At 44.0% G+C, this 23,447-nt stretch overlaps 1 protein-coding gene across 6 annotated transcripts in view; it reads right to left on the bottom strand.

Moving 5' to 3' along the window:
• Positions 1-23,447, bottom strand: part of cdc42bpab (CDC42 binding protein kinase alpha (DMPK-like) b) — a 71,656-nt gene that overhangs the window by 35,795 nt on the left and 12,414 nt on the right. For all 6 annotated transcript variants that reach the window (XM_085431265.1, XM_085431260.1, XM_085431263.1 and 3 more), the window contains exon 2: positions 2,693-2,784. In XM_085431265.1, the coding sequence (XP_085287391.1) occupies positions 2,693-2,784 (92 nt within the window). The remainder of the gene's footprint in view (positions 1-2,692; positions 2,785-23,447) is intronic.

Here is a 23,447-nt window from a genome sequence, read left to right as displayed (position 1 = left end):
AGGAGGACAGGGCGAGCGCACTTTTCTGGCAACGTCTAGCTGTTTTTGTCCTTTCCTCCATCTCTGCTTCCTGTTCTCTTCTCCATCGTGTCCTCCCTGCCCTGCGTTTATGACTCCACTCCCCCCGTTAGTTTATCAGTAAGGACCCGACCAGAGGGGCTAACTGCATTACTCCACAGAGTAAATTACTAGTGAAACTTTGGCGAAATAACAACCGAGGTTGTGTTTACAAGCATGCGGGCTGCTGACTGGTGACTCAGTGTGACAAGCAGTTCAGAAATGTATAGCACTGACTGGCAGCCAGCAAGGAAGACATGGCGTTTAGAGTGAACGAGCTCTTCCACCCTCATCTCAGGCACTAACTACACCAGACGGAGCAGCTCTTGGCCCTTTGTGCTAAAGACGACGCACCCCAGTCCCTAATGGGAGCATCCTCACAGGCAACAGGCCAGTACAAACTGGTCCATTCATCAGGCAAACTCCACGGCGTCACGTATCTGCGCCATCTCTCTGCTGCTGCTGACAACGGGAGGATGAAATCAAAACATCCTGCGTGTTCTCCAGACCGACTCTCTGCTAACTTTACTCTGCTTCCTGTGTCTGCTACCACATCTCCTTACCACTCTGTGCTTAACATAAAAAAAGATGGCTCAAAATCATAACCAGTTATATCTGACCTGGAGCGTAGTCGTGATTATGAGCCATCATTTTTACAGCTGCTTACGGCACACACACAAAAAAGTAGATCCAGTGTAATCCATCGTTGATATTAGTTATTAGCATTACTAACAGGTGTGTCGATTAGCCTCGTTCACAGGAGTCACCACAGCGTTTAGCTCCACAGGTTTAACAGGCAGGAGGGGGCGTGTCCACCACAACTGACCAGGTGAGCTTTTATTCATGAGGGAAATGTGGAGAACACGACGCCGTGCTGAGGCCTGAGATGGTTTTATTGACATCAGGGATGTTAACGGTTAGCCAGCGAGGTGTTTGAACGTTGGGGCCCCAACTGGAAATACTAGTCGGTTAAACTAATCAGTCGTATATTATTAACGCACAATGACAGTTACGTTTTGGGTCACCCCGCTTTTCTGAGAAAATGCAAAGAATAATGCTTAATGCATTCAACCTGCAAGGCACACAGAGGGTAGCAGCATGACCGAGCCAAGCTGGCACTGTGTGCGTGTTTGAGAAGGCGGCACGCTTAAAAGAAGGCAGCATTTTAAATAGATTTTTATTTGTGAATGAGTCTAAAGACGGCTCCTAAAGACATGCAACAACTGTATGGACAGATTCCACTATTTTCCCTGCTTCCTCTGAAGGACATTCAGTTTTCCACAACCCGGTTCATCTGGTCACTACGCTCGTGATCATAGGAACAGATTGACCGGCTAATCAACAGCACTGCTTTTATACTCTTCAGCACAACAGACCATTTCACCAGTCAGTATATATCACTAATGATGTGACCTGATCACCCTCACTAACCTCTGGTGCACACCCAGTCATTTTGTTCTTGAAGCCTGAAACTGCTCAGCTCAGAAAAGAGAAACAAGGTCACTAGCAGACGTGCGAGCGGGGAAGAGTTAACGAGTTTTGCAGCTCCCTTTATCGTCACAGCTACTCTTGACCCGGGGCAGTGGAAATAGAAGCCAGCTTCAAATGAAAGGCTTGTTTCCTTCTCCAGCTGACACAAATAAAGCGCCTGGTCACAGTTTGATGAAATAAGGTATATTTTTATGAGCCGATTAAATAGTAGAGCCACGGGACAATCACGATGTCTCCCGAGCTAATTTAATTTTTCTGCCACGCTACACCCGTAAAAACACATGTGGTTTAGTGAAAAGGCCGCTGGAGAGTTACCACGAGGTAGCTCCGTTCAGGAGTCAGGCAACATCACCGAAGCCCGAAACACAGACGCACTGCGTCACGTGACTGCACATACCAGCACTCCTACCAGCAGCTCGCCCGCATCTGATGCTGGTGCTGCCAGGAGCGTCCACGTCCACACCGACTGACATTTCTCTCTCGTTCCGTGTATCAGAGCGTCTTCAAAGGAATTCCCCAGCTTGTTTCAACAGATTTTGGATAACAATGCCAGATATGAATTGTCTGCAAGCTTGGAGCAGGGCTTACGACGATCATATCAAAGCTTCTCGTAGAAAAAGAAAGTCTGAGCATTGTCAGCTTCCATGCGAGCTTTCGTTATCCAACAGTCATCTGTCCCTTCAACATTCCCCAGCTTTGACATCATTACCTGAAACCAGTGACAAATGCATTTCAGCTTCCCTGCGGGCACACATAAAAGAAATAAATAAACCCTCAGTGGATGGCTCCTCTGAGCTCGACTTCATTCTGTTTACAGGTTCAGTGTGAGCGAAGCTTCAACAAGCTCAGCTCGTGCTGCAAGTAGAGTCATGCTCATGTGGCGGACCAATGCGACGCGCTGCTGTTGGAATGCAGCAGAAAGAATTCAAGGTTGAAACGCCACAACACTCAGCTCGCACAACACGGGTATTAAGGGTTCAAGAGAAATATTGTCCGTTAATCACGTCGTCTCTGCCTCAGGGAGGACATTTCACACAATGATCATGTGACCAATTAGAGCCCATTACAGGTAAAGGGACAGAATCCATCTGCAGGTCTGTGCCTGCTGCAAAGGTTTGAGTGTGACATTAAAATAAGGTGTTACCTCTCCAAAGGCTCCTCGTCCAATCACTTTAAGGATCTCAAAGTCTTCCTTGTGCAGGCGCATCTGCTTCACTTTGGATGTGAAGGGTTTGGCTGGAGAGAAAGAAGACAGCGGTCAAGTCAGAAATTTAAAAAACAAAACAAAAAACACACCAGAAGAGTTTCTATGGATAACATTCTGGTGCAAGCTTTTCAATTTTGCTCTGTACAGATGTCAACCTCCAAGTAAACGGCATTCGAAGCAGCAAATAAACAGCTGGCCATTCATAACACCGTAACATAATCTAAAAATGTGGATGATGGAGACTGTCAGCATTTTATAGCCACGTTTCATGGTCATTGTGCAGTAAAGAAAACGATACACAAAGAAGAAAACCAAGATAAGGACACGATATAAACGCTGTACGAGTGACAAGTAACAGCAATCAGCAGCACCAACGTGTCACTTTAGCATTTCTAACAAACGTGGCTGGACAGGTGTGTGACATCATGGCAAAACACCGATCGACCTCAAAGGTCTGACGTCACACCGCGTCGTCACGGCGTCATCGCCGAGGTGCTCGATGCAGGCAGGAAAGTGCTGCAGGGAGCCCAGAGCTCCACGTCCCTTCACCACATTGAGGACACTGGATGAAGAACTCCCGAGACCTCCACCCAATCGAATCTGCATCTAGGCGAAGCTCAGAGTCCGTGATCACAATCTGAGCGGCCAGTCTGGTTTTCCATTTCTAAATGACATCACTAATCACCTTTGGCGCTCAAAGCTGGAAGCTCTAAAGACTTGAGCCTGAAATGACCCACGCTGGTGGAAACATTTGTGTTCGTTATGTCATAACAAGAAGCAGCCACTACATTCCCACGTATAAGGCCCCGTGTTCCTCTAAATGGACTTTAAAGTGTTTGTGACCACCTGGTCTTTACAGCAGATGACAGCGGATCCAGATAGGCTGAACGATGAAGCTGGCTATTGTTAGGTTTCTGGTTGGGGGAGCTGCGAGGGATCTGTGAGGGCTGCTGACGTCCTCTCACAAAGCTAGACAGATTCCATCTAAGGCTCACAAAGTCAGCGTTTCCCTCATTTGTGGAAGGCTATTCAACCACTTCCTGGTTTACATGATCTCAGCATGCCAAGGATAACCTGGACGAGCTGAAAGTTCACCAAGGTCAGGATATTAGTTTCAGTGACGGCTTTCTGAAAAAGTTGATAGATATATGATTGTAATCAGAATTATTTATGCCTATTTCTCAACAGGGCTTCAGCAGTCTTATTAGCCACATTTAGCGAGGCTAGCATACATCCAAGTAGGCATTCGAACACGAGCGCACGTTTGATGTTTACGTACACTCTTGGTTAACAAAAGACCAAATCTCCATCTGATGTACAACGGGCTTGTGTCGGAGGAAGAGAGACTAATCATCAAGCTAAACTCTTCTGGTTGCTGTAACTTTACAGAACCTCCAGTGTTGGAAGAAAAGAGGACTTTCTCCCACTGAGAGACGGGGAAATGCCTGCCGATATAAAACAAACAGGTCACTCATAGCTCTGTTTTCCTCACACTCCTCCCGACTCCGCCGACAGCTGGCCTGCTGTGACCGCAGGGCAGAGAGAAAGCGAGGGCCGGAGTAGTCTTGGCACACATTTCCACAAACCTAAAACACACAAGCAACCCGGCAGTGACACTGCGTGAGGCTGGGAAATACATGTTTAATCATATCATTAATTTTCCTGCAGCGTAAGTCGACCAGAAGCACTGAGCTGAAATGTAGTGGTTGACCAACCGTGATATATTTGGAGTCAGGAACCAGCTTTCAGAAAGCAGCCAGGGAAATGCGACAAGTCTGCAGAAACGATGACAAACAAGGCTGCGACACAGCCGAATAGTTCTTTCTCACAAAGCGCTCTTGTGCGTACTTGCTTCGCTTTTTCATGCGTTATCTAACCTCCTGACAGAGCCAGCTCCAACACAAATAAAGAGCCAAGAACTCGATACGCGGCTAGAAACAACATATCCAAGCAACAGCTACGTCTGCGTATCCCACATGTGTGCAGCTACACGGTGTCCAAAGGTGCCACACTGAAAGAAAGAGCCTGGACATCACTGTGTTTGTGTGCTCGCAGCAGGCAGGCGGTGGCATCCCACTTCCTCAGGAGATGCTCCGGCAAACCACACGACCAACTGACTGAAGTCACATGTCCCCAGAAAAAACAAAATAAAAACATACGTAGGTTCGAAAACCAGTTTCAGCCAGTTTATTTTACCATTAATTTTGACCATCACCATACTGGCAGGTTCTCGTGTTTGAGGGTCAAATCAGTGGAAAACAAGAACTGGAACAAGCATCTCCACTCTGGAGACCAGCTCGACCTAAAGTGACTTCTTGAGAACAAACTAAATAGAAATGAATAAAGAAACAATAGAAACTTTTGTATGTTCTAATTATTTTCTAACTAACGTCTGAGCTCCATGAGTATGTACACACAGAGCAGCAGCAGTCACTGGTATGTGAGAACATCCAAACCAAGGTTGAGGCAGTTCACGTGAACGGTGATTGAAATGAGCTCATACGATATGATTCATTTAAGATATGATGTCCAGCTATGTGACATTTTTAATCTTGCCCTGTACGAGTGTCACGCACCAATCAGTGACTGTTTTATTCGCCACCACTCTATAGTCGCCATCACTTGGCTCCGGGCTGATGGGAATCGTGCTGTTTGCAGCAAACTGTGGTTTCAGCTGCCAAACACCATTTTACCCTCTAACCTGATGTGGCACGTTTGCCACGGTTACGATAACATCTTGCTATGAAATCTAATATAAATTCATTTTAATTCCTGTATCAAAGGTAAACAGCCTGAGCAGCAAACAATTAGACAGGCAATTAAATCCATTTGACACGACGTTTTTCTCTTTACTGGGAAAACACAGCGGAAGGATCCAGAACTGCTTTTACACTGTAAAGACAAAAAACCTTCATATTCAGTGTGTCGTGCATAAACTGTTTATAACTGGATCCTAACATAAATGTTGATGGTTGAATCAGCTGTCCACGCGCCCAGCAAACTCTCTGAGACCACACAACTGAAACTCACCTCCATAAAAGCTCAAATCCAGATGTGTTTGTGAAATTTTCCTGAGGACATCAGGGGGATTTGACAGCAGTGTCCCAGCTCACTACGGGAAACTCAGCCTTTCAAAGCTTCCTGTATGCTATACGTTTCCTGATCAACTCCAAAAGTTGAATCAGATTTTGGGCCGAGCCAGCTCTCTAATAAAGTTGTTCATGGCACAAAAATCAAACCAATCACATAATCTCTGAAAATAATAGCGATGTGTTCTGAAATTCTTCACGCCAGTTTCCATAGATGCAGTTATGGTTCAACACAGTGGACACAGAGGGCGTCGTGTAATGAAACCTGATGTCAGACACCACGTGTAGCTTACGTTACTCTGCCATACTGACCGGACTAACTGCTAGGATGACCACACCATCCCTCGCAGCCCACACGTCACCCGCCTTGCTTCCTCACCACTTCTACCTTCTCCAAGTTGACCCGACGAGGTAGAGTCGGAGGCCTATTTGGACTGTATTACATATAATACAGCAAAAAAGCCAAAGTCAATTCTGGCTGCACTCTACAAATAAAAGCTAACATGGCGGCCGGCCGTAGAGTAAGGGGGAGAGAGTCACGCCAGCCGAGAAGGAGAAAACACTGATTAGTAGCTGCACGCTGACTCAGGAGCTCCACTGAAGCAGCCACATGAGATACGGCTTTCATCTGTGAGCCAGGAGCCCACAGGCACCGTCCACAACAAAGCAAAACTGCAAACACGGACACAAACATGTGCACGCAGACACACAGGGCTAATTCCTCACATCTACATCTGACACATAATTGCTGACTCCGTCTTGCTTTGGCCTCGGCAGAAACTTTACAGTCAAACATATTACACGAATCGCTTCTCTGAACAGGAATCAAACAGGATAAAAACCACTTGAAAAGCAGATGGTTTATTAGTGAAAGGCCCAGATATGACTCTGTTACACTTGGCTATAATTTACACACCCGTCATAAGTTTGAGTGTTTTGGAAATAAGAGACAAATAAGGACCATTTTAGTGACCCCCCCAAATCTTCTGTTTCATAGGGGGGCGGTCTCTCTCTCTGACTGCAATCACTCATTTACACGGGGATCAGTTTGTCCATAGATCCATAAAAGTCATGCACATGCTTAAACAAAAACACATACCATAAAGTATGATCACACAACTCAAGCCACTAGCAAAGTAGACACATTAAAACATAGCAACCGTTGCTATGACGAGGTGTGGTAGGGATCCATTGCAACACTGCAAAGGTAACCGTCCGAGCCTCCAAGCCTCAGCGTGACTGCAGCAATGTGTAGCTTTTTAAAATAAAGACACGTCAGTGCCATGAAATTGTCCTGCAGGAAGACAGTGAGGCGCAGGCAAACAAGTACAATGAAAGAAAAATATGCACACTACAGTGCAAACACACACACGATTTAGTAGAAGGCCTTAGGATGCAGCGAAACTGGAAAAACACCAGTGACGCCACCTAATCCACACAGCCAGACCGGTTTAGCCCAAAATGCTGAGTGCTTATCGAGCCCATCTTGTTCCAAAACCACAAGTCAGTGCTGGTTTGTGTGAAAATCACTGTTTAAAAAGGTCGACTGTTCAGGTAGCAGCTGTCCCCCAAAAACCCTGGACTGAGAAGACAGACGACAGCATAGACCTCCAGGCTGTGTTGGAGAGAAACGTAACTCTGGGTGTACCTGGATGCCTCTGATAGAAAATAAGCCAACCTGTGAATAAAATAATGCAAATATTTCCACTAAAGTCATATTCCTGGTTTGTTTTTGGCCTTTCCACACACTGCGGCTCAGAGCTACATACACTGGGACAAAGATTTAGACGGAGCTCATACATTACGCAGGCAGCTTCTCTACAAATGTTGTAATCCACACAAACTGAGTCTCGACTTTTTAAAGACTTCAACTGTAAAAGCATGTAAAGATTACACTGGCGACAGTCACAAAATACATTTTATATCAATAAAGTTGGATAAGATCAAACTCAGATAAGGGAAAGAGAAAAGAAGACATGCAGGACAAAATGTAAGGACACGCTGCAGGGCTTCATAAACACGTGCAAGGTCCAAAGAGGAGTGCATCACAGGAAGTCTCCCAGCAGCTTACACCAGGACAACTAAGTGATGGTTCAGGATTACCTGATCCGGCTCCAACTATAAACTTTATCAAAAGGAATGTTTTTAAAAGCACGGAGGACGTCAAACTGGGAGCTGGTTCCACAGGAGAGGGCTGATAGCTGGGAACTCGGTCTTCCAGTCTACTGTTGGAAACTCAGAACCACAACTGAGCCTCCAGTGCTCGGTTAGGATAGTGTGACACTATGATTTCTTAAGAATATGATGGAGCCTCATTCAAGGCGAAGAATTTGAAACCCGGGTCTGGAAAACCAAATTCACAGGAAAGAGCACGTTAGGCAACTGTAGGATAAAAACATGAATAAAGACAGAAAGGAGAATGAAAACAACATTAAGTTCAGCTTGTGAGAGTAAGTGAGGCTGGCAGCACTGGGGAATAAAAACAGTGTGTGGGTAGAGAGCCAGAAAAGGCATCCCAGTCACAGGCAGCGGCTGAGCCAGTTACAGCAAGTGTCCAAACCTTGCACCCGCGACGTGCTCCAATCCCATCCCCGACCCCGGAGTGGGATTGGAGGGACATCTGGAAGCCATAATAAGTGATGTAATGACACAAAAATGCTGCTTGCAAGAGAGACAAGGGAGACAAATGAAGAGAGGCCTTTCAGTATCTGACGTGAAGAAGGAGAGCGGCATGGACAGAGACGAGCAGAAGGCTTTTCCTCCTATCTGACCAAAGTGCTGGAGAGACAAACCAACCATAACCAGTCTTCATGGACTGGAAACAAATAAGGGTAATACGAACAGGTCTGAATACTGCTGGTTATGGTTTATTTTTATCCTTATTATTAACATTTCAGAAAAGATATATTATTTAATCCCTTGATGAATATCCAAGTTTGCTCAATTAACAGTCTGTAATTTGTAATGGCAGTCAATCTGTCAGCCACTTACAGATCCCTGATCTCAGCTGGCTGTGTGTTTAAAGCACTTTCTTCTATTCCAAGGCGTGATCATTTGGACATGGAAGAACTAAAATGACCATCAGTAGTCCTCGGTCTGGAGGTCCGTGCTGGCTGGATGATCATGAGAAAGGTGGTTCAGCCCAAAAGTAGACGGGAGGAGCTTGTTAATGATCAGATTTGTGAACATCCAAAAGATTTAGCAAAGAGTTGGGATCAAATCAAATCAAGCATCAACGCAACCAGCTCCGGTGGTTCTTCCTGCACGTCAACAAAGCAGAGGCCAAAGGAACAGCACGTTAATGGAGTCATGGAGTGGCCTACCTGCCCTGCAGACCCAAACCTACAGAGAAACCTGTGCACAGAGCTGAAGCTTCTCATTGTTGAGCAGCAGTGAAGGATTGAGAGGGCTTCTGTAAAAATACAAAACCCCAAACCTGGTGACCAACTACCAGAAACGTGTGACCGCTGTGCAGCCACAACGGTTTCTTTAACATTAATAGTAGGTCACACACTCCTACTCGGGATGAAGACAGGATCCTCTTAGAGCCAACATGGCTCCCTCTGTGCCTCTAACATGAGCGGGATCACTGCCTGCAGGGATAAGGATCTAAACACGGTCCTGGCTATTTTTCATACAGGTCACCTAATATACCAGCTTGCAGTTATACACGGTCACTGGTTTTTCTAAATTATTGCAGATGGCATGAATACGACATCTTAGTGATGTCAGCAGAAACCCACCTCCCGTATCATCTTCCTGCTTCTGCTACTTTATCCTTGGAATGAGGTCATAAAGCCGTCATTCCCAAACAAGGTGTAATCAGCTTCTCTGTTTAAAAGTTTCCAGCTAACAACATGAAGAATGAGATATCCATCCTCTATTTTTAGGAAAATGCTGCCATTATAATCCGTTCCACACCCATCATGCCCTATTTTATATAAATAAATACAAAGCTTTGGTCTCCTACAAATAACAGCTGCCTGATTACAAAAGTACTTCCCAGTTAAATGAAGGCTGAATAAATACTATTAAGTGAGGGCTATATAAATAGTACAGCAAGGTCATCAAAGGAAAAATGAAAGCTGTGTGATTCTAATAAGCTGGTCCTTAAAAGGGAAAAGGACTCGGTGCCAGAGGCACTTCAAAAACCAACTCTTAGCAGTTTAACTGCAAGTAGCTTAAAAACATCCAGTAAATTACACAAATTACAGATGGAAACAGAACCAGGCCCCTTTCAGTCACAACCAGAGGCCCCCCAACAGATGTGCTGCCAGGCACAACCTGCCCAAAGGTTTGTGCGTCCATGCAAAGACCTCACAGGTGATGTCATGGGGCACTGAAAGAAGCCAAGAAAACAGATTTCGTGACGTATGATGCACGTTAGCTGCCACAGATGTGGGCCTACGCCACTAAGTCAATCACAAGGATCGGAAATTTAAAAAGGAGAACTAGGGGTCGCTTCCATAACACATTAACAAGCCTTTAAGCATTAAACTGTATTTAATACTAGTGTGCACACCGGCGACACCAGCATTCCCAGTGGTGTCTGCCTGCACAACCCTCCCCACTCTACCACCACCAACCTCAAATTCCACTCCATGTCGTTTTTCCTTCCCATGCCTTCATCTCTACCAACATATAAGCCCCTTCTCCCTTTCCCTCCCTCTCTCTCTCATTCCTGGTCTTTTCCTGCTCCGTCACACTAATAAGAGGGCAGGAATGGTCAAAGGCCTTAAACTAAACAATCTGTGCCCCACAGCATTAAACACACAAACAGGATGTTCCCAAAATATTAAAAAAACCTCAAACACCAAAGAAAAGGAGAGGGCAGGGCTTGACAAAACAATAGATCAGATCTAGTGTGTGTTACAGCTCCGAGACTGCTGCAGCGAGCATACACCCAGGCCAGGCGATGTGAGACAAGCGGAGGGCTGGGCTACATCACTTTCTGCTGGCTGTACAGGAAGTTTTCACAGGACTTCAAAGAGGTCTCCGAACCAGCACATCGACCTGTTCAACCCACACTGCAAACAAGTCGATTTACACAATTCTGTGTCAACACAGCGTCCCGATACCATCTGCAGATAAAGAGCCAATATGAAAGGAGCCTGGCAGGCTGTTACCCAGCTCGGCCGGCTCTCCTTACTGGCTGCCGCTCTGCTGGTGGTGGAAGCACCAGGTGCTGCATTGTGCCTCTGCATGGTGTTGATAGTGCACATTGATAACACAACAGGTTTTCAAGCACAGTGGTGTGCAAGTCACATAGTCTTGATCACCTTACAACATATAATAATAACTAAATTGATGCTTAAGATGCACTGGAAATCAAGGCCACCAGTATGACTGGTAGAGATGCACCGATTGACTGGCAAGGGACAGGAACTGGACGATTTCCAGCATTCCAATCCCAGACTGGAATCTTGTCAACTTCCCATGTCTGATTGCAACATGCACACTCACAGCAACATGCTAATATTCAATTAGCATAAAAATCCCTCCCTGTGAGCGAACACAAAGTTTGCCAAAGAATAAACACGAAGCTAATCAGACACCTAAATCGACTTCACTGATCTGAACTCGGACATTTTAAAGAAGCTAACAAAGGGAAAGTGGCAAAAGCTAAAAGAAATTAAAGCTCAGAGCTAGCTACAAGTTAGCAGCTTCGGTGTAAGCAAAGGAGCAAAGAAAAAGTGTGATGTCTATAAGATACCGGAGAATGACACAAGTACTTAACTTTTGTTATGCTATACTAACCTGTTACTGCAAATAAAACTTTCATGTGCTTTTATCAAGTGGTGACAACTAAAACTAAAACATTTGTTTAGAGATGGGGAATGTTAGCCGTGAATAAAAGAGTAAATAACAGTTAAAGTTTTAATGAAGATGGGGAGAGAGAAGGATAAATCAGGTGGTTGAAAGGTACACCCGGTTAAAAAGCTCAATCCCTGGCATGTCTGTCTCCTTTTGCCAGGACAATCAGCTCTAACGGACTTAAAAACACATACATGTGATGTTTGGTCTGAACACATCTCCATGTTGGAGAGAGGTGGCTGTTACCAGAGAAATCGTGACATGAATTTTACTGCCAGCACAAGACTCGTTTCTCAGTCCAAGGAACAAATGACTTTACGGCAGCCTCTTAGTGCCTGTACAGGGCAGAGCTCCCACATCGGCCTAAAAGGAAAACACTACTGGGTGGTTACAAGAAGGGCGAGATAGATGCCGAGCATGTGCTGTGGGAGTGTTCTGCAACACAGGCGGCGTTTTCCAATATCGTGTGCGTAAAAGTTCCAGTTGGCACAGCGCGCACGCAGCAATGTAACTAGACTGGGACATGGCATCAAGTTCCAGCAGCAGTTCATAAATTTCAACATCAGTTAAATTAAAGTCATCAGACACTTAAAGAAGGCAGGAATTTATTGCCAGTGGTGTTCCAGCACCAACATGTCACAACACACTGACAGATATTACAGCACACATTTCCTATTGCCTTTTCTGGGCTCCTCTCCTCCTCTTTCCAGTGCTACAGTCACTGCTAAAACAACCCAGCACTGACATTGCACCATTTAAGGCTTTGATTCCCAATGGGACCACCCATACTATAAATGGATCCACCCAAATGGATTAAGGCACCCACTTGCTTGTACTTTTCCTAAGAGCTCTAAATCAACAGCCAAGTGGCCGACAATGATGACAGCATTTAGATGGCTCTGCTACAGAATGAGAGAGACTTTCAAGTCACAGGTAAAGACAGTGAAAAGGCATGCTTAATAAAAAGAGACAGTAAAAGGAGGGAATGCAGGAAATTCTTCCACTGCCATCACCCCAAGAGCCATTTGATCTACAGACGTAAGGTCTTTTCTCCTTAGCATTAAGATGTGTTCAAGCTCTCTGGTGCCATGTATGTATCATGATGCAGGTGACCCAAGATCCCTTTCATGCGCTGCAACCCTGCCCAGGTAGGCACGTTCACGCTCATGCTCACAGGAAGAACCTGAAGCTACGGCCACGAGAAGAAAAATAGTGACAATGCCACACAAAAAAGCAGGCAAAAATTAAACCTGTTGTCATGGCAGAAAACCTGCCTCTACATCCTCTCGGACATCTCTAGGTATCCTCTGATGCTTTTTTTCAAATACTGATTCAGACTGTGCAGGAATCAATCTTCCAAGCTAACCACATCTGGCTGAAATTTAGCACCAAAGCTAAATGAATCAGCTGTCAGCGGGAGCAGACAGAAATGAACTATTGCTCCACTCGACTGAACTTTTCTACAACCATTCTCTATTTTCATGGTTTTGTAGAAAGGACAGCTCATGAAATCACTGCCAAAACCACAATGACTTAGATAATCCATATATTTACACAGGCCATTCTGTCCTCCTCCCTCTGCTACCACAGTGGATCCGTCACTACATCACTACAAAAGATATTTGCAACAATTTACAAGATTCTGTCGAATCTGAAGCTACATAGTGATCGCTTTCATTTTAGATGGTAACAATGCTCAAAACAACATGAGCCCAAGAAATGCACTCCAGTCATGTGAAACATAGCTGAAAAGACTTTAACGTGTTTCTTGTTCAACAAAGGACTCTGCAGTACATCTGCATCGTCCCCAGTGGTGCTAGTTTTTGTCATTATGCAAAAGTACTGTTTAAAGGATGGGGAAACCTGCAGTCAGCTGAGACTGAAGAAGCCACCTGAGTCAATGACCAGACGTTTGTCCCACTGAAAACGTCCATATGAACAGAATCAATTTGGGGGGGGGGGGGTCCTCACCTGGATGACTGAGCATGCATCACGTCATTCTCAGTCATCATTTCTTTATCTAATCTCGAGATACGTCATCAAAACCAGAAACGTTGCGTTTCACTTGCAGTCCAGCAAACAAAGTAAATGAGACGACAGTTGATCACACAGTGAGAGCCTAAATAGCCCCTAATTCAAGAGCACTTTAGTTTCCAGTGTGCCCCGTCTTGTCTCTGCACCCTATTGGACCATCTGAGAAAGCAACACAAACTGATAAAATCTCAAGGATCGCTGCATAACCAGTGGGCCTCCTGTTTGTGCATCTAGACCAGCATGAGGATGAGTTCACACTAGAGCTGGGCGATAGAACGATAACGATATGTATCGCGATATAACTTTTACTCGATAGAGAAATTAAGCTATCGCGATAGACCTCGCCGCTCTTGTCCTCTTAAAAAAAAAAAAAAAAAAAAAAGGTTAGCCAATCCAAATTAAGTAGTGCAGAGCCGAACCAATCACAGCCGCAGCGTCACGTCGCGTGACTTGTTACGTACAGCACAAGTGCCAAGCCGCACGTGTGTTTGTTTGGGAAGCAGCCAGCGGGTAATGGAGGAAATGAGTGTGCCGACTAGAAAAATCAACCGAGCGTGACCGAAGAGAAAACAGATGATGGTTCCAACGCCGGAGAGATTGTCGAACGGAAGAGCCATAGAAGTTCCGTAGTGTGAAGGTATTTCGGCTATTTCAAGTCTGACAAAAAACAGAGTAGCTGCACTGTAAATTGTGCCGAAAGCAAGTCTGGAAATACAATAAACTGGTGCATGCGTCACACTGTGCGCCACGTTATTGTTTCGGTGAAATGAATTTCTACAATACTGTTAATTCTACTCTCTGCAGTGTTTAAATGCTTACATATACACACAGTTACTGTCCCTCCACACATACGACTCGGTTCTGCTTCTATGCCCCAGCTTTGTTTACTTTTTCCCACCGAGGCTTCTAGACTTCTGATTGGCCAACATTTCTGCACGGTTAGGAATCTAGCGCCACCTGCTGCTTTGGCATGTTCATAGCAGCGTTTTCCTTCATTTCTTCCTTTATGTGTGGACGAGATTATTTTTTAAAACGAAAACGGAAAATCTCCGTTTTCAAAAATACCCGTGTACGTGTGGACGTAGCCTCAGTCTCTGACTGGAAGCGCTAATTCGTCATTCGGCTTTTGTCAGACTAAAGTAACTGTTAAAACTGTTTGAAAAGCTCAGCTATACAACAAGGAGAGATTGAGAATTTCCTTTTAGTTCTCAGTTTATTTGATATTGACAAAAGTTAGTCAGTTTTGTCTGTTCTCCTGTAAAACAAACTAAGATTTATTTTTAGAATTAATATTTTGTTTCTAAGTGGAATTGACAATTTAGTCTGTTTCATTTGTTCTATTTTGAAACTTAAACGCTTTAGCGGCTGCCTTTTGTGTAGTTTGCAATATTTGCCTTTATTTATCTGAAAAAGTCTCGTGTTCCTTAAGTACATCTACCCTGTTGAACTTATTATGGGAAATAAATATTTAAATAAAAACAAGCTGCTGATTATTTCACATTTTACTTGTGAGCAACGGCACATTTAAATCTTACAAATATAGTTATTTGGCTTATATCGTGATAGATATCGTTATCGCCTGAAATGAAAAAAACATATCGTGATATGAAAAAATCTCATATCGCCCAGCTCTAGTTCACACCAAAGCAAAATCCAAAAAATACAGTTTAAAACACAGAAAAGTTCTTTGTCAAGTTACAAAGTAAGTCATTGCTAGAGCCCCAACACTGTGCCACAGTCTTGTAGTCCAGATGGTGGCCCCTCCGTTTTCAAGTGAATATTGGGAAGGCTGTAATGTTAACAAACTGAAATATGGAGAAAACCACGAAATTACGGCTTTCTGCTCCCAAAATAAATGGAGGGGACTGAAGTGCTATATATACACACACTTCCCACTGCTGCAGCCATGCACAACAGACACTTTCTAGGCCACAACCAGTCGCGTTCACTGCGAAAAAATACTAGCTCTGCTACTAATTATAACCTCCAGTAGAAAGGTGTCGGTGCTGGGACTTGTAACCAAAAGCATGCTGAAAATATTCATCTGGCAACAGCTGGGCAAGTTAGGACGTGCTGCTGTTCAGAGCCGAGGGAAGGTACGCGTATGACCATCACCGAGGGATGAGCGGTGAGGATGAGGCAGGGCTGGGTGTTTCCCAAGCCATTATTACAGAGACTAACCAGGTTCATATTACAAATGATCAAAGTAAGCAGAGATTAATATGAGCTAATAATCCTTTAAATGTCTTGCAGAACAAACCAGACTTCTTGCATAATTCATAATTTATTTAGGCACAAAATCACTACACTAAATTAATTCAATTAACCTGAAAACCAATTATAGGATCTATCCAACAGTTAACCAGGCAAGGAAGCTCAGGTCTGATCCATTTAGGAATTCTCCATGAGCTCAAGCTCGGCACTGTAAGCTGTGAGAACAAACAGCGGCTGCACAATAGCCGTCAGACACTTAGATAACAGTTACAGGGCTAATGACCTCACTGATAAGGAGATTGAGTCAGGCTACATACAGCGGGGGCGGCCACTTGTTCTGACGAGGATGCGAGACAACCCCAGGTGATCGCCGGCACCGAATCTCTCAACATGCTGATAACCGCAGGCTGCACAGTGCCGGACGTAGCGTGGAGTACCACCAGGTACTGCTCCACCTCCACACACCTGCAGTGGGTGCGCACAGGCTGAGGGTCACGTTCCTGTCTCCCATCATCCTTTTACTGCTGGGTGGACTCATCAATGTGAGAGAAACAACCTGGGTTTCTAATGGAGAACGAGGCCACTGACAGAAGAAGCCGACTTTATTTGGAAAAGCAGAGGAAACACAGATAAAGCGGATGTTGCTGATACCGCCCATAGAAAGCTATTCAAGTCTATTGGAAACCATTAGACCTCGTCACACGTGAGGGACTTTCAAATCTATGAAATATTTGAAATTTTAAAACAAAGCAAAGCCTCCATCAAGGATCTGTGGTTACGGCCAGCTTACTGTCTGCTCAACACCCCAACCAAAGGGCAACTGTTCAGTTACTTAGAGTCTGTCTTTACAAAAGCCTATAAAAGTCTTTCTTCTTCTCATATAAACGTTTACAAGCATCAAGTCAGAAGAATGCTCGCTTCAAGTTAAATGGTTCGGAGAAATAGAACAGCCTGTTTCACGAATGCCTAAGCCAAGGCCCAGCATTAAATAAGGATTATTTTAAACCTGAAAAGATGAAAGTCCCAGAATCATACTCAAAATATGGAGTTGAAAAAACAATGTAAAAATAGTGTCAGTTTAATTGAACCAAATGGCCAACAATAAAGTTTTGTGATTTTACAGAGACTCTAATGTACTAATGAGTCCAAACGAACTTTTGTCCCAAGGAACTGCTGAGCTTGTGAGAACGGTTTGGATGGGGAGAGGATATGACTGCTGTAGGGATGAGGACAAAGTATTTAAACTGTCCAACAGTATCAGGAGGGAAAAACCTCACGGATTTCACAGTTGCTTGCTACAAACGCTACACACTCTTTCTAATAAAAGCCCAAGCTGAGAAATATTTGATATACATGACGTTTCCTTCTAATAAACATGTGTCGCCTTTAAAATCTGTCCAATCAATGAACAGGAAGGAAAAATGAGTGAAGCACCTAATTGGTCTTGTTTTAACTGCACGAGGGGAGAAAAAAATGGATTTGGGGTGATGCCCAATTGTTTTGTCTGTATGCTGACCTTCAGCAGAGGGAGGAAACGGTGTGAGGCAGCTGTCTATATATAGAGGTGAACAACAGAGACGACTCAGTGGAAAACAATTGAGATGACAATCAGTTCGACCGCAGGATTTCCACCAGAGGCTTCTCAGGAGAGGGACGGCGCAGGACGGCGTGGTGGGCTGTGGGCTCGTCAAACCACAAAGAATTCATTTTAATGTTTGGGGCAATTTTAAGACGTCTATTTACAGTCAGTCTCTCGGTTGTGTGCATTACAGGTCACAAACCCATTCTCACACACTTATCCACAAAACCACCAAATCACTGTGTGTGGAACAAACAGGCTTATGAGACACTGGGTAACCAGACTGCCCAGCATTGCACAGACGCTTTGTTTTATCATCGAGAATTCGCCCAGACAACGAATCAGCTGCACGCAAGCTCCACCGGCCTGAATGACCGCCATTCAGGTGGAAGATGGAGAATTGTGCTGACGAGCTGCTGACATTATTTGACTCATGCGTCTCCGAAGGCAGGAGGTCAGAACAACGAGTGCGAGAGACATAAATGCATAAAGCAGTGTAGATATTAAAGACAGGCCTAAAAATAGGCAGGTCACTGTCAAATTCGCCACCACGCTACGAGGCAAGGTCAACACTTGATCAGTGTCAGCAAGCAGCACGGAGGCACAAAGAACGACAACTACAACCGATACGAGCCAGCTCTGTGGGCTCCCCTAATCTATTTCAACTATTTCAATTTGTCCTCATTGCTCGTGCTCTCATCATCGTCGCCTAATTTGTCACATTCCCCCCTCTCATTATCCAGTTACGAAGATTGAGCCGAAATACCACAAATTGCAAGACTGAATGCTTATGTGTCCCAGAGTGGTCTGACTAAGCACACACGACTGACAGCGTCCATCGTTTGGAAACGGGGGGGGGGGGAAAGCCGATCGAGGAACTTTAACACATACCATCACGGACAAACGAGCTACAGTGAGATGTTCAGTGAATCCACTGAGTCATGTGTGGGTGGGAGTATTAATGTATGGGACAAGGAGCGGGTGAATAAGAGAAATTCAGCATTACTCGTAGCTCACTGAGTGCAGTGTGTTATCATGCCGATCAAACTACAGCACAATTAGCTCGATTACTGTTTTTGACCGTTATCCACCAGCTGCATTCCTTGGCTACAGTAGAGAAGATGCTGATGTGCGATATGATGCATATATGTGCAACATAATGCTTATTAATTTCCACTGTTTGGCTATGCGCCTCTATACTTTTATAAGTCTGTATAATTTTCTTTAACTCTCATTTCCAGCTCCAGTAGAGTCGAATCCTGGACTCTACTGGAGTAGTTTTGTATCCTGGCAGTTAAAAAGAATCCTTTATCTTATACTGGACCTTGGTGCAACCCCTCAGTAGGGCTGGGCCATATCATACCGTTCACGGTAATACCGGTACAATGTTAGCCAACGATAAGAAAATGAAATATTGCGATAGAATATGGGTAAAACGCGCATGCGCAGTGCCTTTGTTTTCATACGCACATGGCAAAAAAATCACGGCGGCGACAGAGAATGAGAAGGGAGAAAGCGGATCGTTGAGTGACACAGATGAACCAGAACTGGTTTGTAAAAATGCTGCAGTGATGTGGAACTGGTTTGGCTTTTGTCCGTTAGATACACAACAAAGCACTATTTTTGGTAGAGCATGCCAGCGGGCCGTCGTTATTACCGTGTTTGTCAGAATAAGGTGCTCTTAAATCTGGGAGTAATCTGGGTCCTAAACTCCGCCCCTTCAGGTCCCAAAGTCAAACGAACACTGCGACATCACTGAGAGTTAAACTGTCTAAATTCTTTCATCTTTACTAAAGTGATCAGCGTTGCTGCTTTACCAGGTGTAACAATTAAGTTTAACATCCAGGCATCCATGAAAACAGAATTTATTACACTTAACGGAGTTAGAAGTTAGCAGGAAGTTAGCTCGCTAGTTTCCTAAGCATGATATACCATGTTCTGACTGAGAGGTTTCTGAAGCATTCAAGCGTACAGCTCTGCCAACACTTCCAACATGAATGAAGACAGGAAACTAAATAGCAGTGATGTTTGTAGGGTTACTGAAGTTGGGCTAGCTGCTATATAATGATGTGCTACGTGATTGCTAGCGACACAGCTATGTTAGCATAACATAAACACAGTGAAGCTGGAGGACGAACACTAACACTTTCCCACTAGATAAAAGTTAGCGTGAGGGTTCCTGATGGTCAGGAACAAATGCAATCGCATGGCAGGATGCTGTAAACGGACCAAACTTCAGTCAGGAGAACAACTGAGATAATCCATCCTAGGGGGCTGCTCAATTAATCGAATTTTAATCACGATTACGATCTGGGCTTTCAACGATCATTAAAAATGACTGAGCCGATTATTAGCCCCTCCCTCATTTATCCGCGACACCTTAAAGGCCGGTCCGTGAAAATATTGTCGGGCATAAACCGTCCGTGGCGCAAAAAAGGTTGGAGACCGCTGATTAAGAGGACCCGAGGGAAGCTCGGAAAGCTAAGCAGAAGTTATTTGGAGAGTGACTGCCGTTGGTTGAAAAGAGAGTTTAAAAAAAAAACTTCAGTGGTGTTGCACACTATTTTATATTATTTTTTTAAAGTCATTGTTAACCCTTTAAAGCCGGTCAGAGCAGCACGCTCCGTTTTGCGTAACTATTTTTAAATCCCTGTAGAACCTGAACCGTGTAAGCTAGCGCAATAATTTGTTTTGCATATGAAACCGGAGGAGTTGTACTTACATCTGATGCCATCAGCTTGTCCTCGGTCACGGTTTCCTTCCGCATAAAGCTTTGCAAAAATTGCATAAAAAGCGCTTGCAGGAACAAAAACATAATACTCCAGAAACACGCTTTGCCGATCCATCAGCTGTTCGTAACACTTCCCACAGTGAAATGATGCACATGCTGTTTTCTTTGCAAATTTGCATCATAGGATTGTTTTTTGTTTTTCCTGCAGTATATAAAAATTGCTGTATCTCCAAAATAAAACTATGAAGACACTCAAAATAAATTTCCTGTGGTGGGAAACTATTTTTTGCAACTTTATTGTATTTAAAGTTTTGAGGGATAAGCCTCTTAAACTTCTCCAAGTAGAAATATATGTAAACAAAACAAAAGCGATTTTCAATTTTTTTTGTAGTTTATTGCACTTTTTTGCAATTTATGTAATTACTATGCACTTAATGCATACATATTATTAAAATATGGGCTATAACAGTTGTATTGATGTATAGCAACTTGAAATGCTCCCACAAATGGCACTACAGCATGTAAAAAAAATAAATAAAAATAATATAAGCTCTGGTGGACTTGGTTCTATAGTAGGTCTTAAAGGGTTAAATAAATATCGTCAAATAATCGTGATCTCAATTTCAGTGAAAATAATCGTGATTATCATTTTTGCCATAATCGAGCAGCCCTAATCCATCCACAATACGAGGTTAGTCATTAATATACTGCAACAACATGGGAACAGAGCAGCTGATAGAGAATTCAACATTAATGAATCAATGGTACAGAAGTGGAGGAAGCAAGAAGAATGAGTTTAATAAAGTTTGATTTATCTGACTGCTTTGTTTCGCTTAATGTGTCTTATAATCCCGTGCAGCTTATGGTCCGAAAAATACATATTTGACTTTTTTATTTGGCACACTGCAGTTTAATGTTGCAAAGCACCTCTTTTTAACTTCAGTGAATATTATACATGGTTATGCTCAGGATATGTCAGCACATTTCTACTGGAAATGCCTTTTGGTTAAACTTTCAGCAAGGAATTTGCATATGCACTGTTAAATGTTTATATAACTTTAATGCACATAAAAAACAGCTGCCTGTTTAAGTGAAAATCAGTGGGTGGAGCCCTGCTCTACCCCTCAGTTCATCAAAGTTATTTTAATCCAGCTCTGATTGGCTGCCCCTCCTAACCAGAACATTTGATGTCTTAGTAACATCATACAGAACAAAGAATTAAAAAACAAACAAACCTTTGAAACGCGCCTAAGGATCGCAGTAATTACCTGCACGTACACCAACTTCATTATCTGAAAATGTGGTCATATTTATTATAAGCATCCACCACTGTAATAGTACCTAATAGAAAAAATCCCTATTAAAATCAGTTACTTTGAAAACAGCAAGGAGTGGATAAAAATGTCGCTACATTTCTCAGCAACTGTGGGATTTCATAGCCTGGCTGTAAGCGGCTGCAGCACTGTTCTAACACTCTTGCTAATTTGGCCCCTGGTGTGTTCAGTCCTTATTTAGTCTGAGCAAATTCAGAGGGCAAATACCAATCCTCTCTCTTTGGCATGAAGTCCCCTTTTACAAATATGACAGCATGCAATAAAGGATCAAAGTGTGTGCTTTAGCAGGGATGCAGCTCGGCTCCGTCCTGTCAAGATGCTGAAGGTTGTCTACATTGTCAGCTTCTACACATGTGGTGCTTTATGCACTTCATGTTAAGGTAAAGTGTGCAAACATATCCTGAGAAAGAGAGGAGTATGAACAAATATGCACAGCGCGTAGCACTGCTGCCCTGCACAGACACAAGCAAAGCCAGCAGTCTCTGTCACCAGGCAAAGCTGGGATGCAGCAGTCTGGGGGGGAGGAAAGAGCAAACAGGGCGAGAAACAGGAGGTGAGGAAAAGAGGAGAGGATACTGAGGCAAAGGGAATATTGTGCTGTAAAAGTGTGGAGCACTGGACTGAATAAAGCAGTGAAAGAAAGTGAGAGCTGACAGAGAGAGGGGAGCAGAGCGAATGTGCGAGTGGTGCTGGTGGACAAAAAGCCAGACCTGGCTTCATCGAAACAGCTGCCGCTCTCCCCAACGTTGCACCTCAGCTCCAAATTCCACAGGCAGCCCGGCCGTGAGGGGCTGGGGCCTGAGTCAGCGCTTTTTACACAGAGCTGAGCCCTCTGCTCAAAGCAGCCGGGGGACAACAGAGTCCTGCAGCAGCCACGTTAGTCAAAGGTGCTGCACTCGAACCATCAACTGATTTCATTTGGTTTTTCATGAAATAACCAACGAAAAGCTTTTTAAACTCCAATTATTGCATCAAAATTACATTTTCAGCTACTAATGCTGTAGTACCATTACATAAAAGGTAAATAGCCTGTATTTGTGTAGCGCTTTACTTAGACCCCAAGGACCCCAAAGCACTTTACACTACATTCAGTCGTCCATCCATTCACACACACTCACATTCACACACGTAAAATTAAATAATGCTGCAAACGATGCATCAAAGTCAAAGGTACTGACAACAATAGTAAAAATTGGGGCTTGACGATATTTAAAATGATCAAGCTAACCCCTGACAGTGTTTACATCACAAGTCAGAGACAGCCTCCACATTATCCACGCAGCGGGGGGTTCCACGACATCGACTGGTGGCCATATCAAGAGCCACGCCGGGTTGTAACACAGCAGCAGAGCAAAATAAAAACTACACTAGCAATACCTCAGGGACGACTGAAAACTAGTCCGCAGCGTCACCGAAACACAACTTGTGACGTGCAGTGGCGGGACTCTCGTCATGGCACTGATTGCCTAATTGTTCCTCCTGCCACAGCTGGTGCAATAACCAATAAATAACATCCCAATAACTGAAGAAAAAAAACATATCACATGCCTGAGTTTGGATGCCCATCTGGTTGGAATGAATTCTTACTGGGACGCGACAAATGCCGATGTTACGTTACATCCAAACTACGAGATAATAGGAAATATAAATTAGGAACACGTTCCCATTAGCAGAGCCAATGTCAAATAAACTCTTAAGAAGAAAGAATCGTTTCCCTGCTGGCAGCTAGTTCAAGCCTGGACAAGCAGAGGCTCTTGGCATCTGCCTGTACCATGATGAGATTTTAGGCCAAATCGTCTGGCTCCTCGTCTGGATGTCAGAGAAAGATTCTGTACGAGGAGGAAAAAACAAAGGTCCAGGGAAGATCATACGCTGCAATTTTCTCCCATGTTTGTGA

This window comes from Copadichromis virginalis, linkage group LG15 (assembly GCF_057382275.1).
Source record: "Copadichromis virginalis isolate Kocher_CV1m ecotype Utaka linkage group LG15, C_Virginalis_male_GT1.1, whole genome shotgun sequence".
Classification (NCBI taxonomy): domain Eukaryota; kingdom Metazoa; phylum Chordata; class Actinopteri; order Cichliformes; family Cichlidae; genus Copadichromis; species Copadichromis virginalis.
The sequence above is the reverse complement of the archived record's forward strand: the minus strand, read 5'-3'. Positions and strand labels throughout refer to the sequence as shown.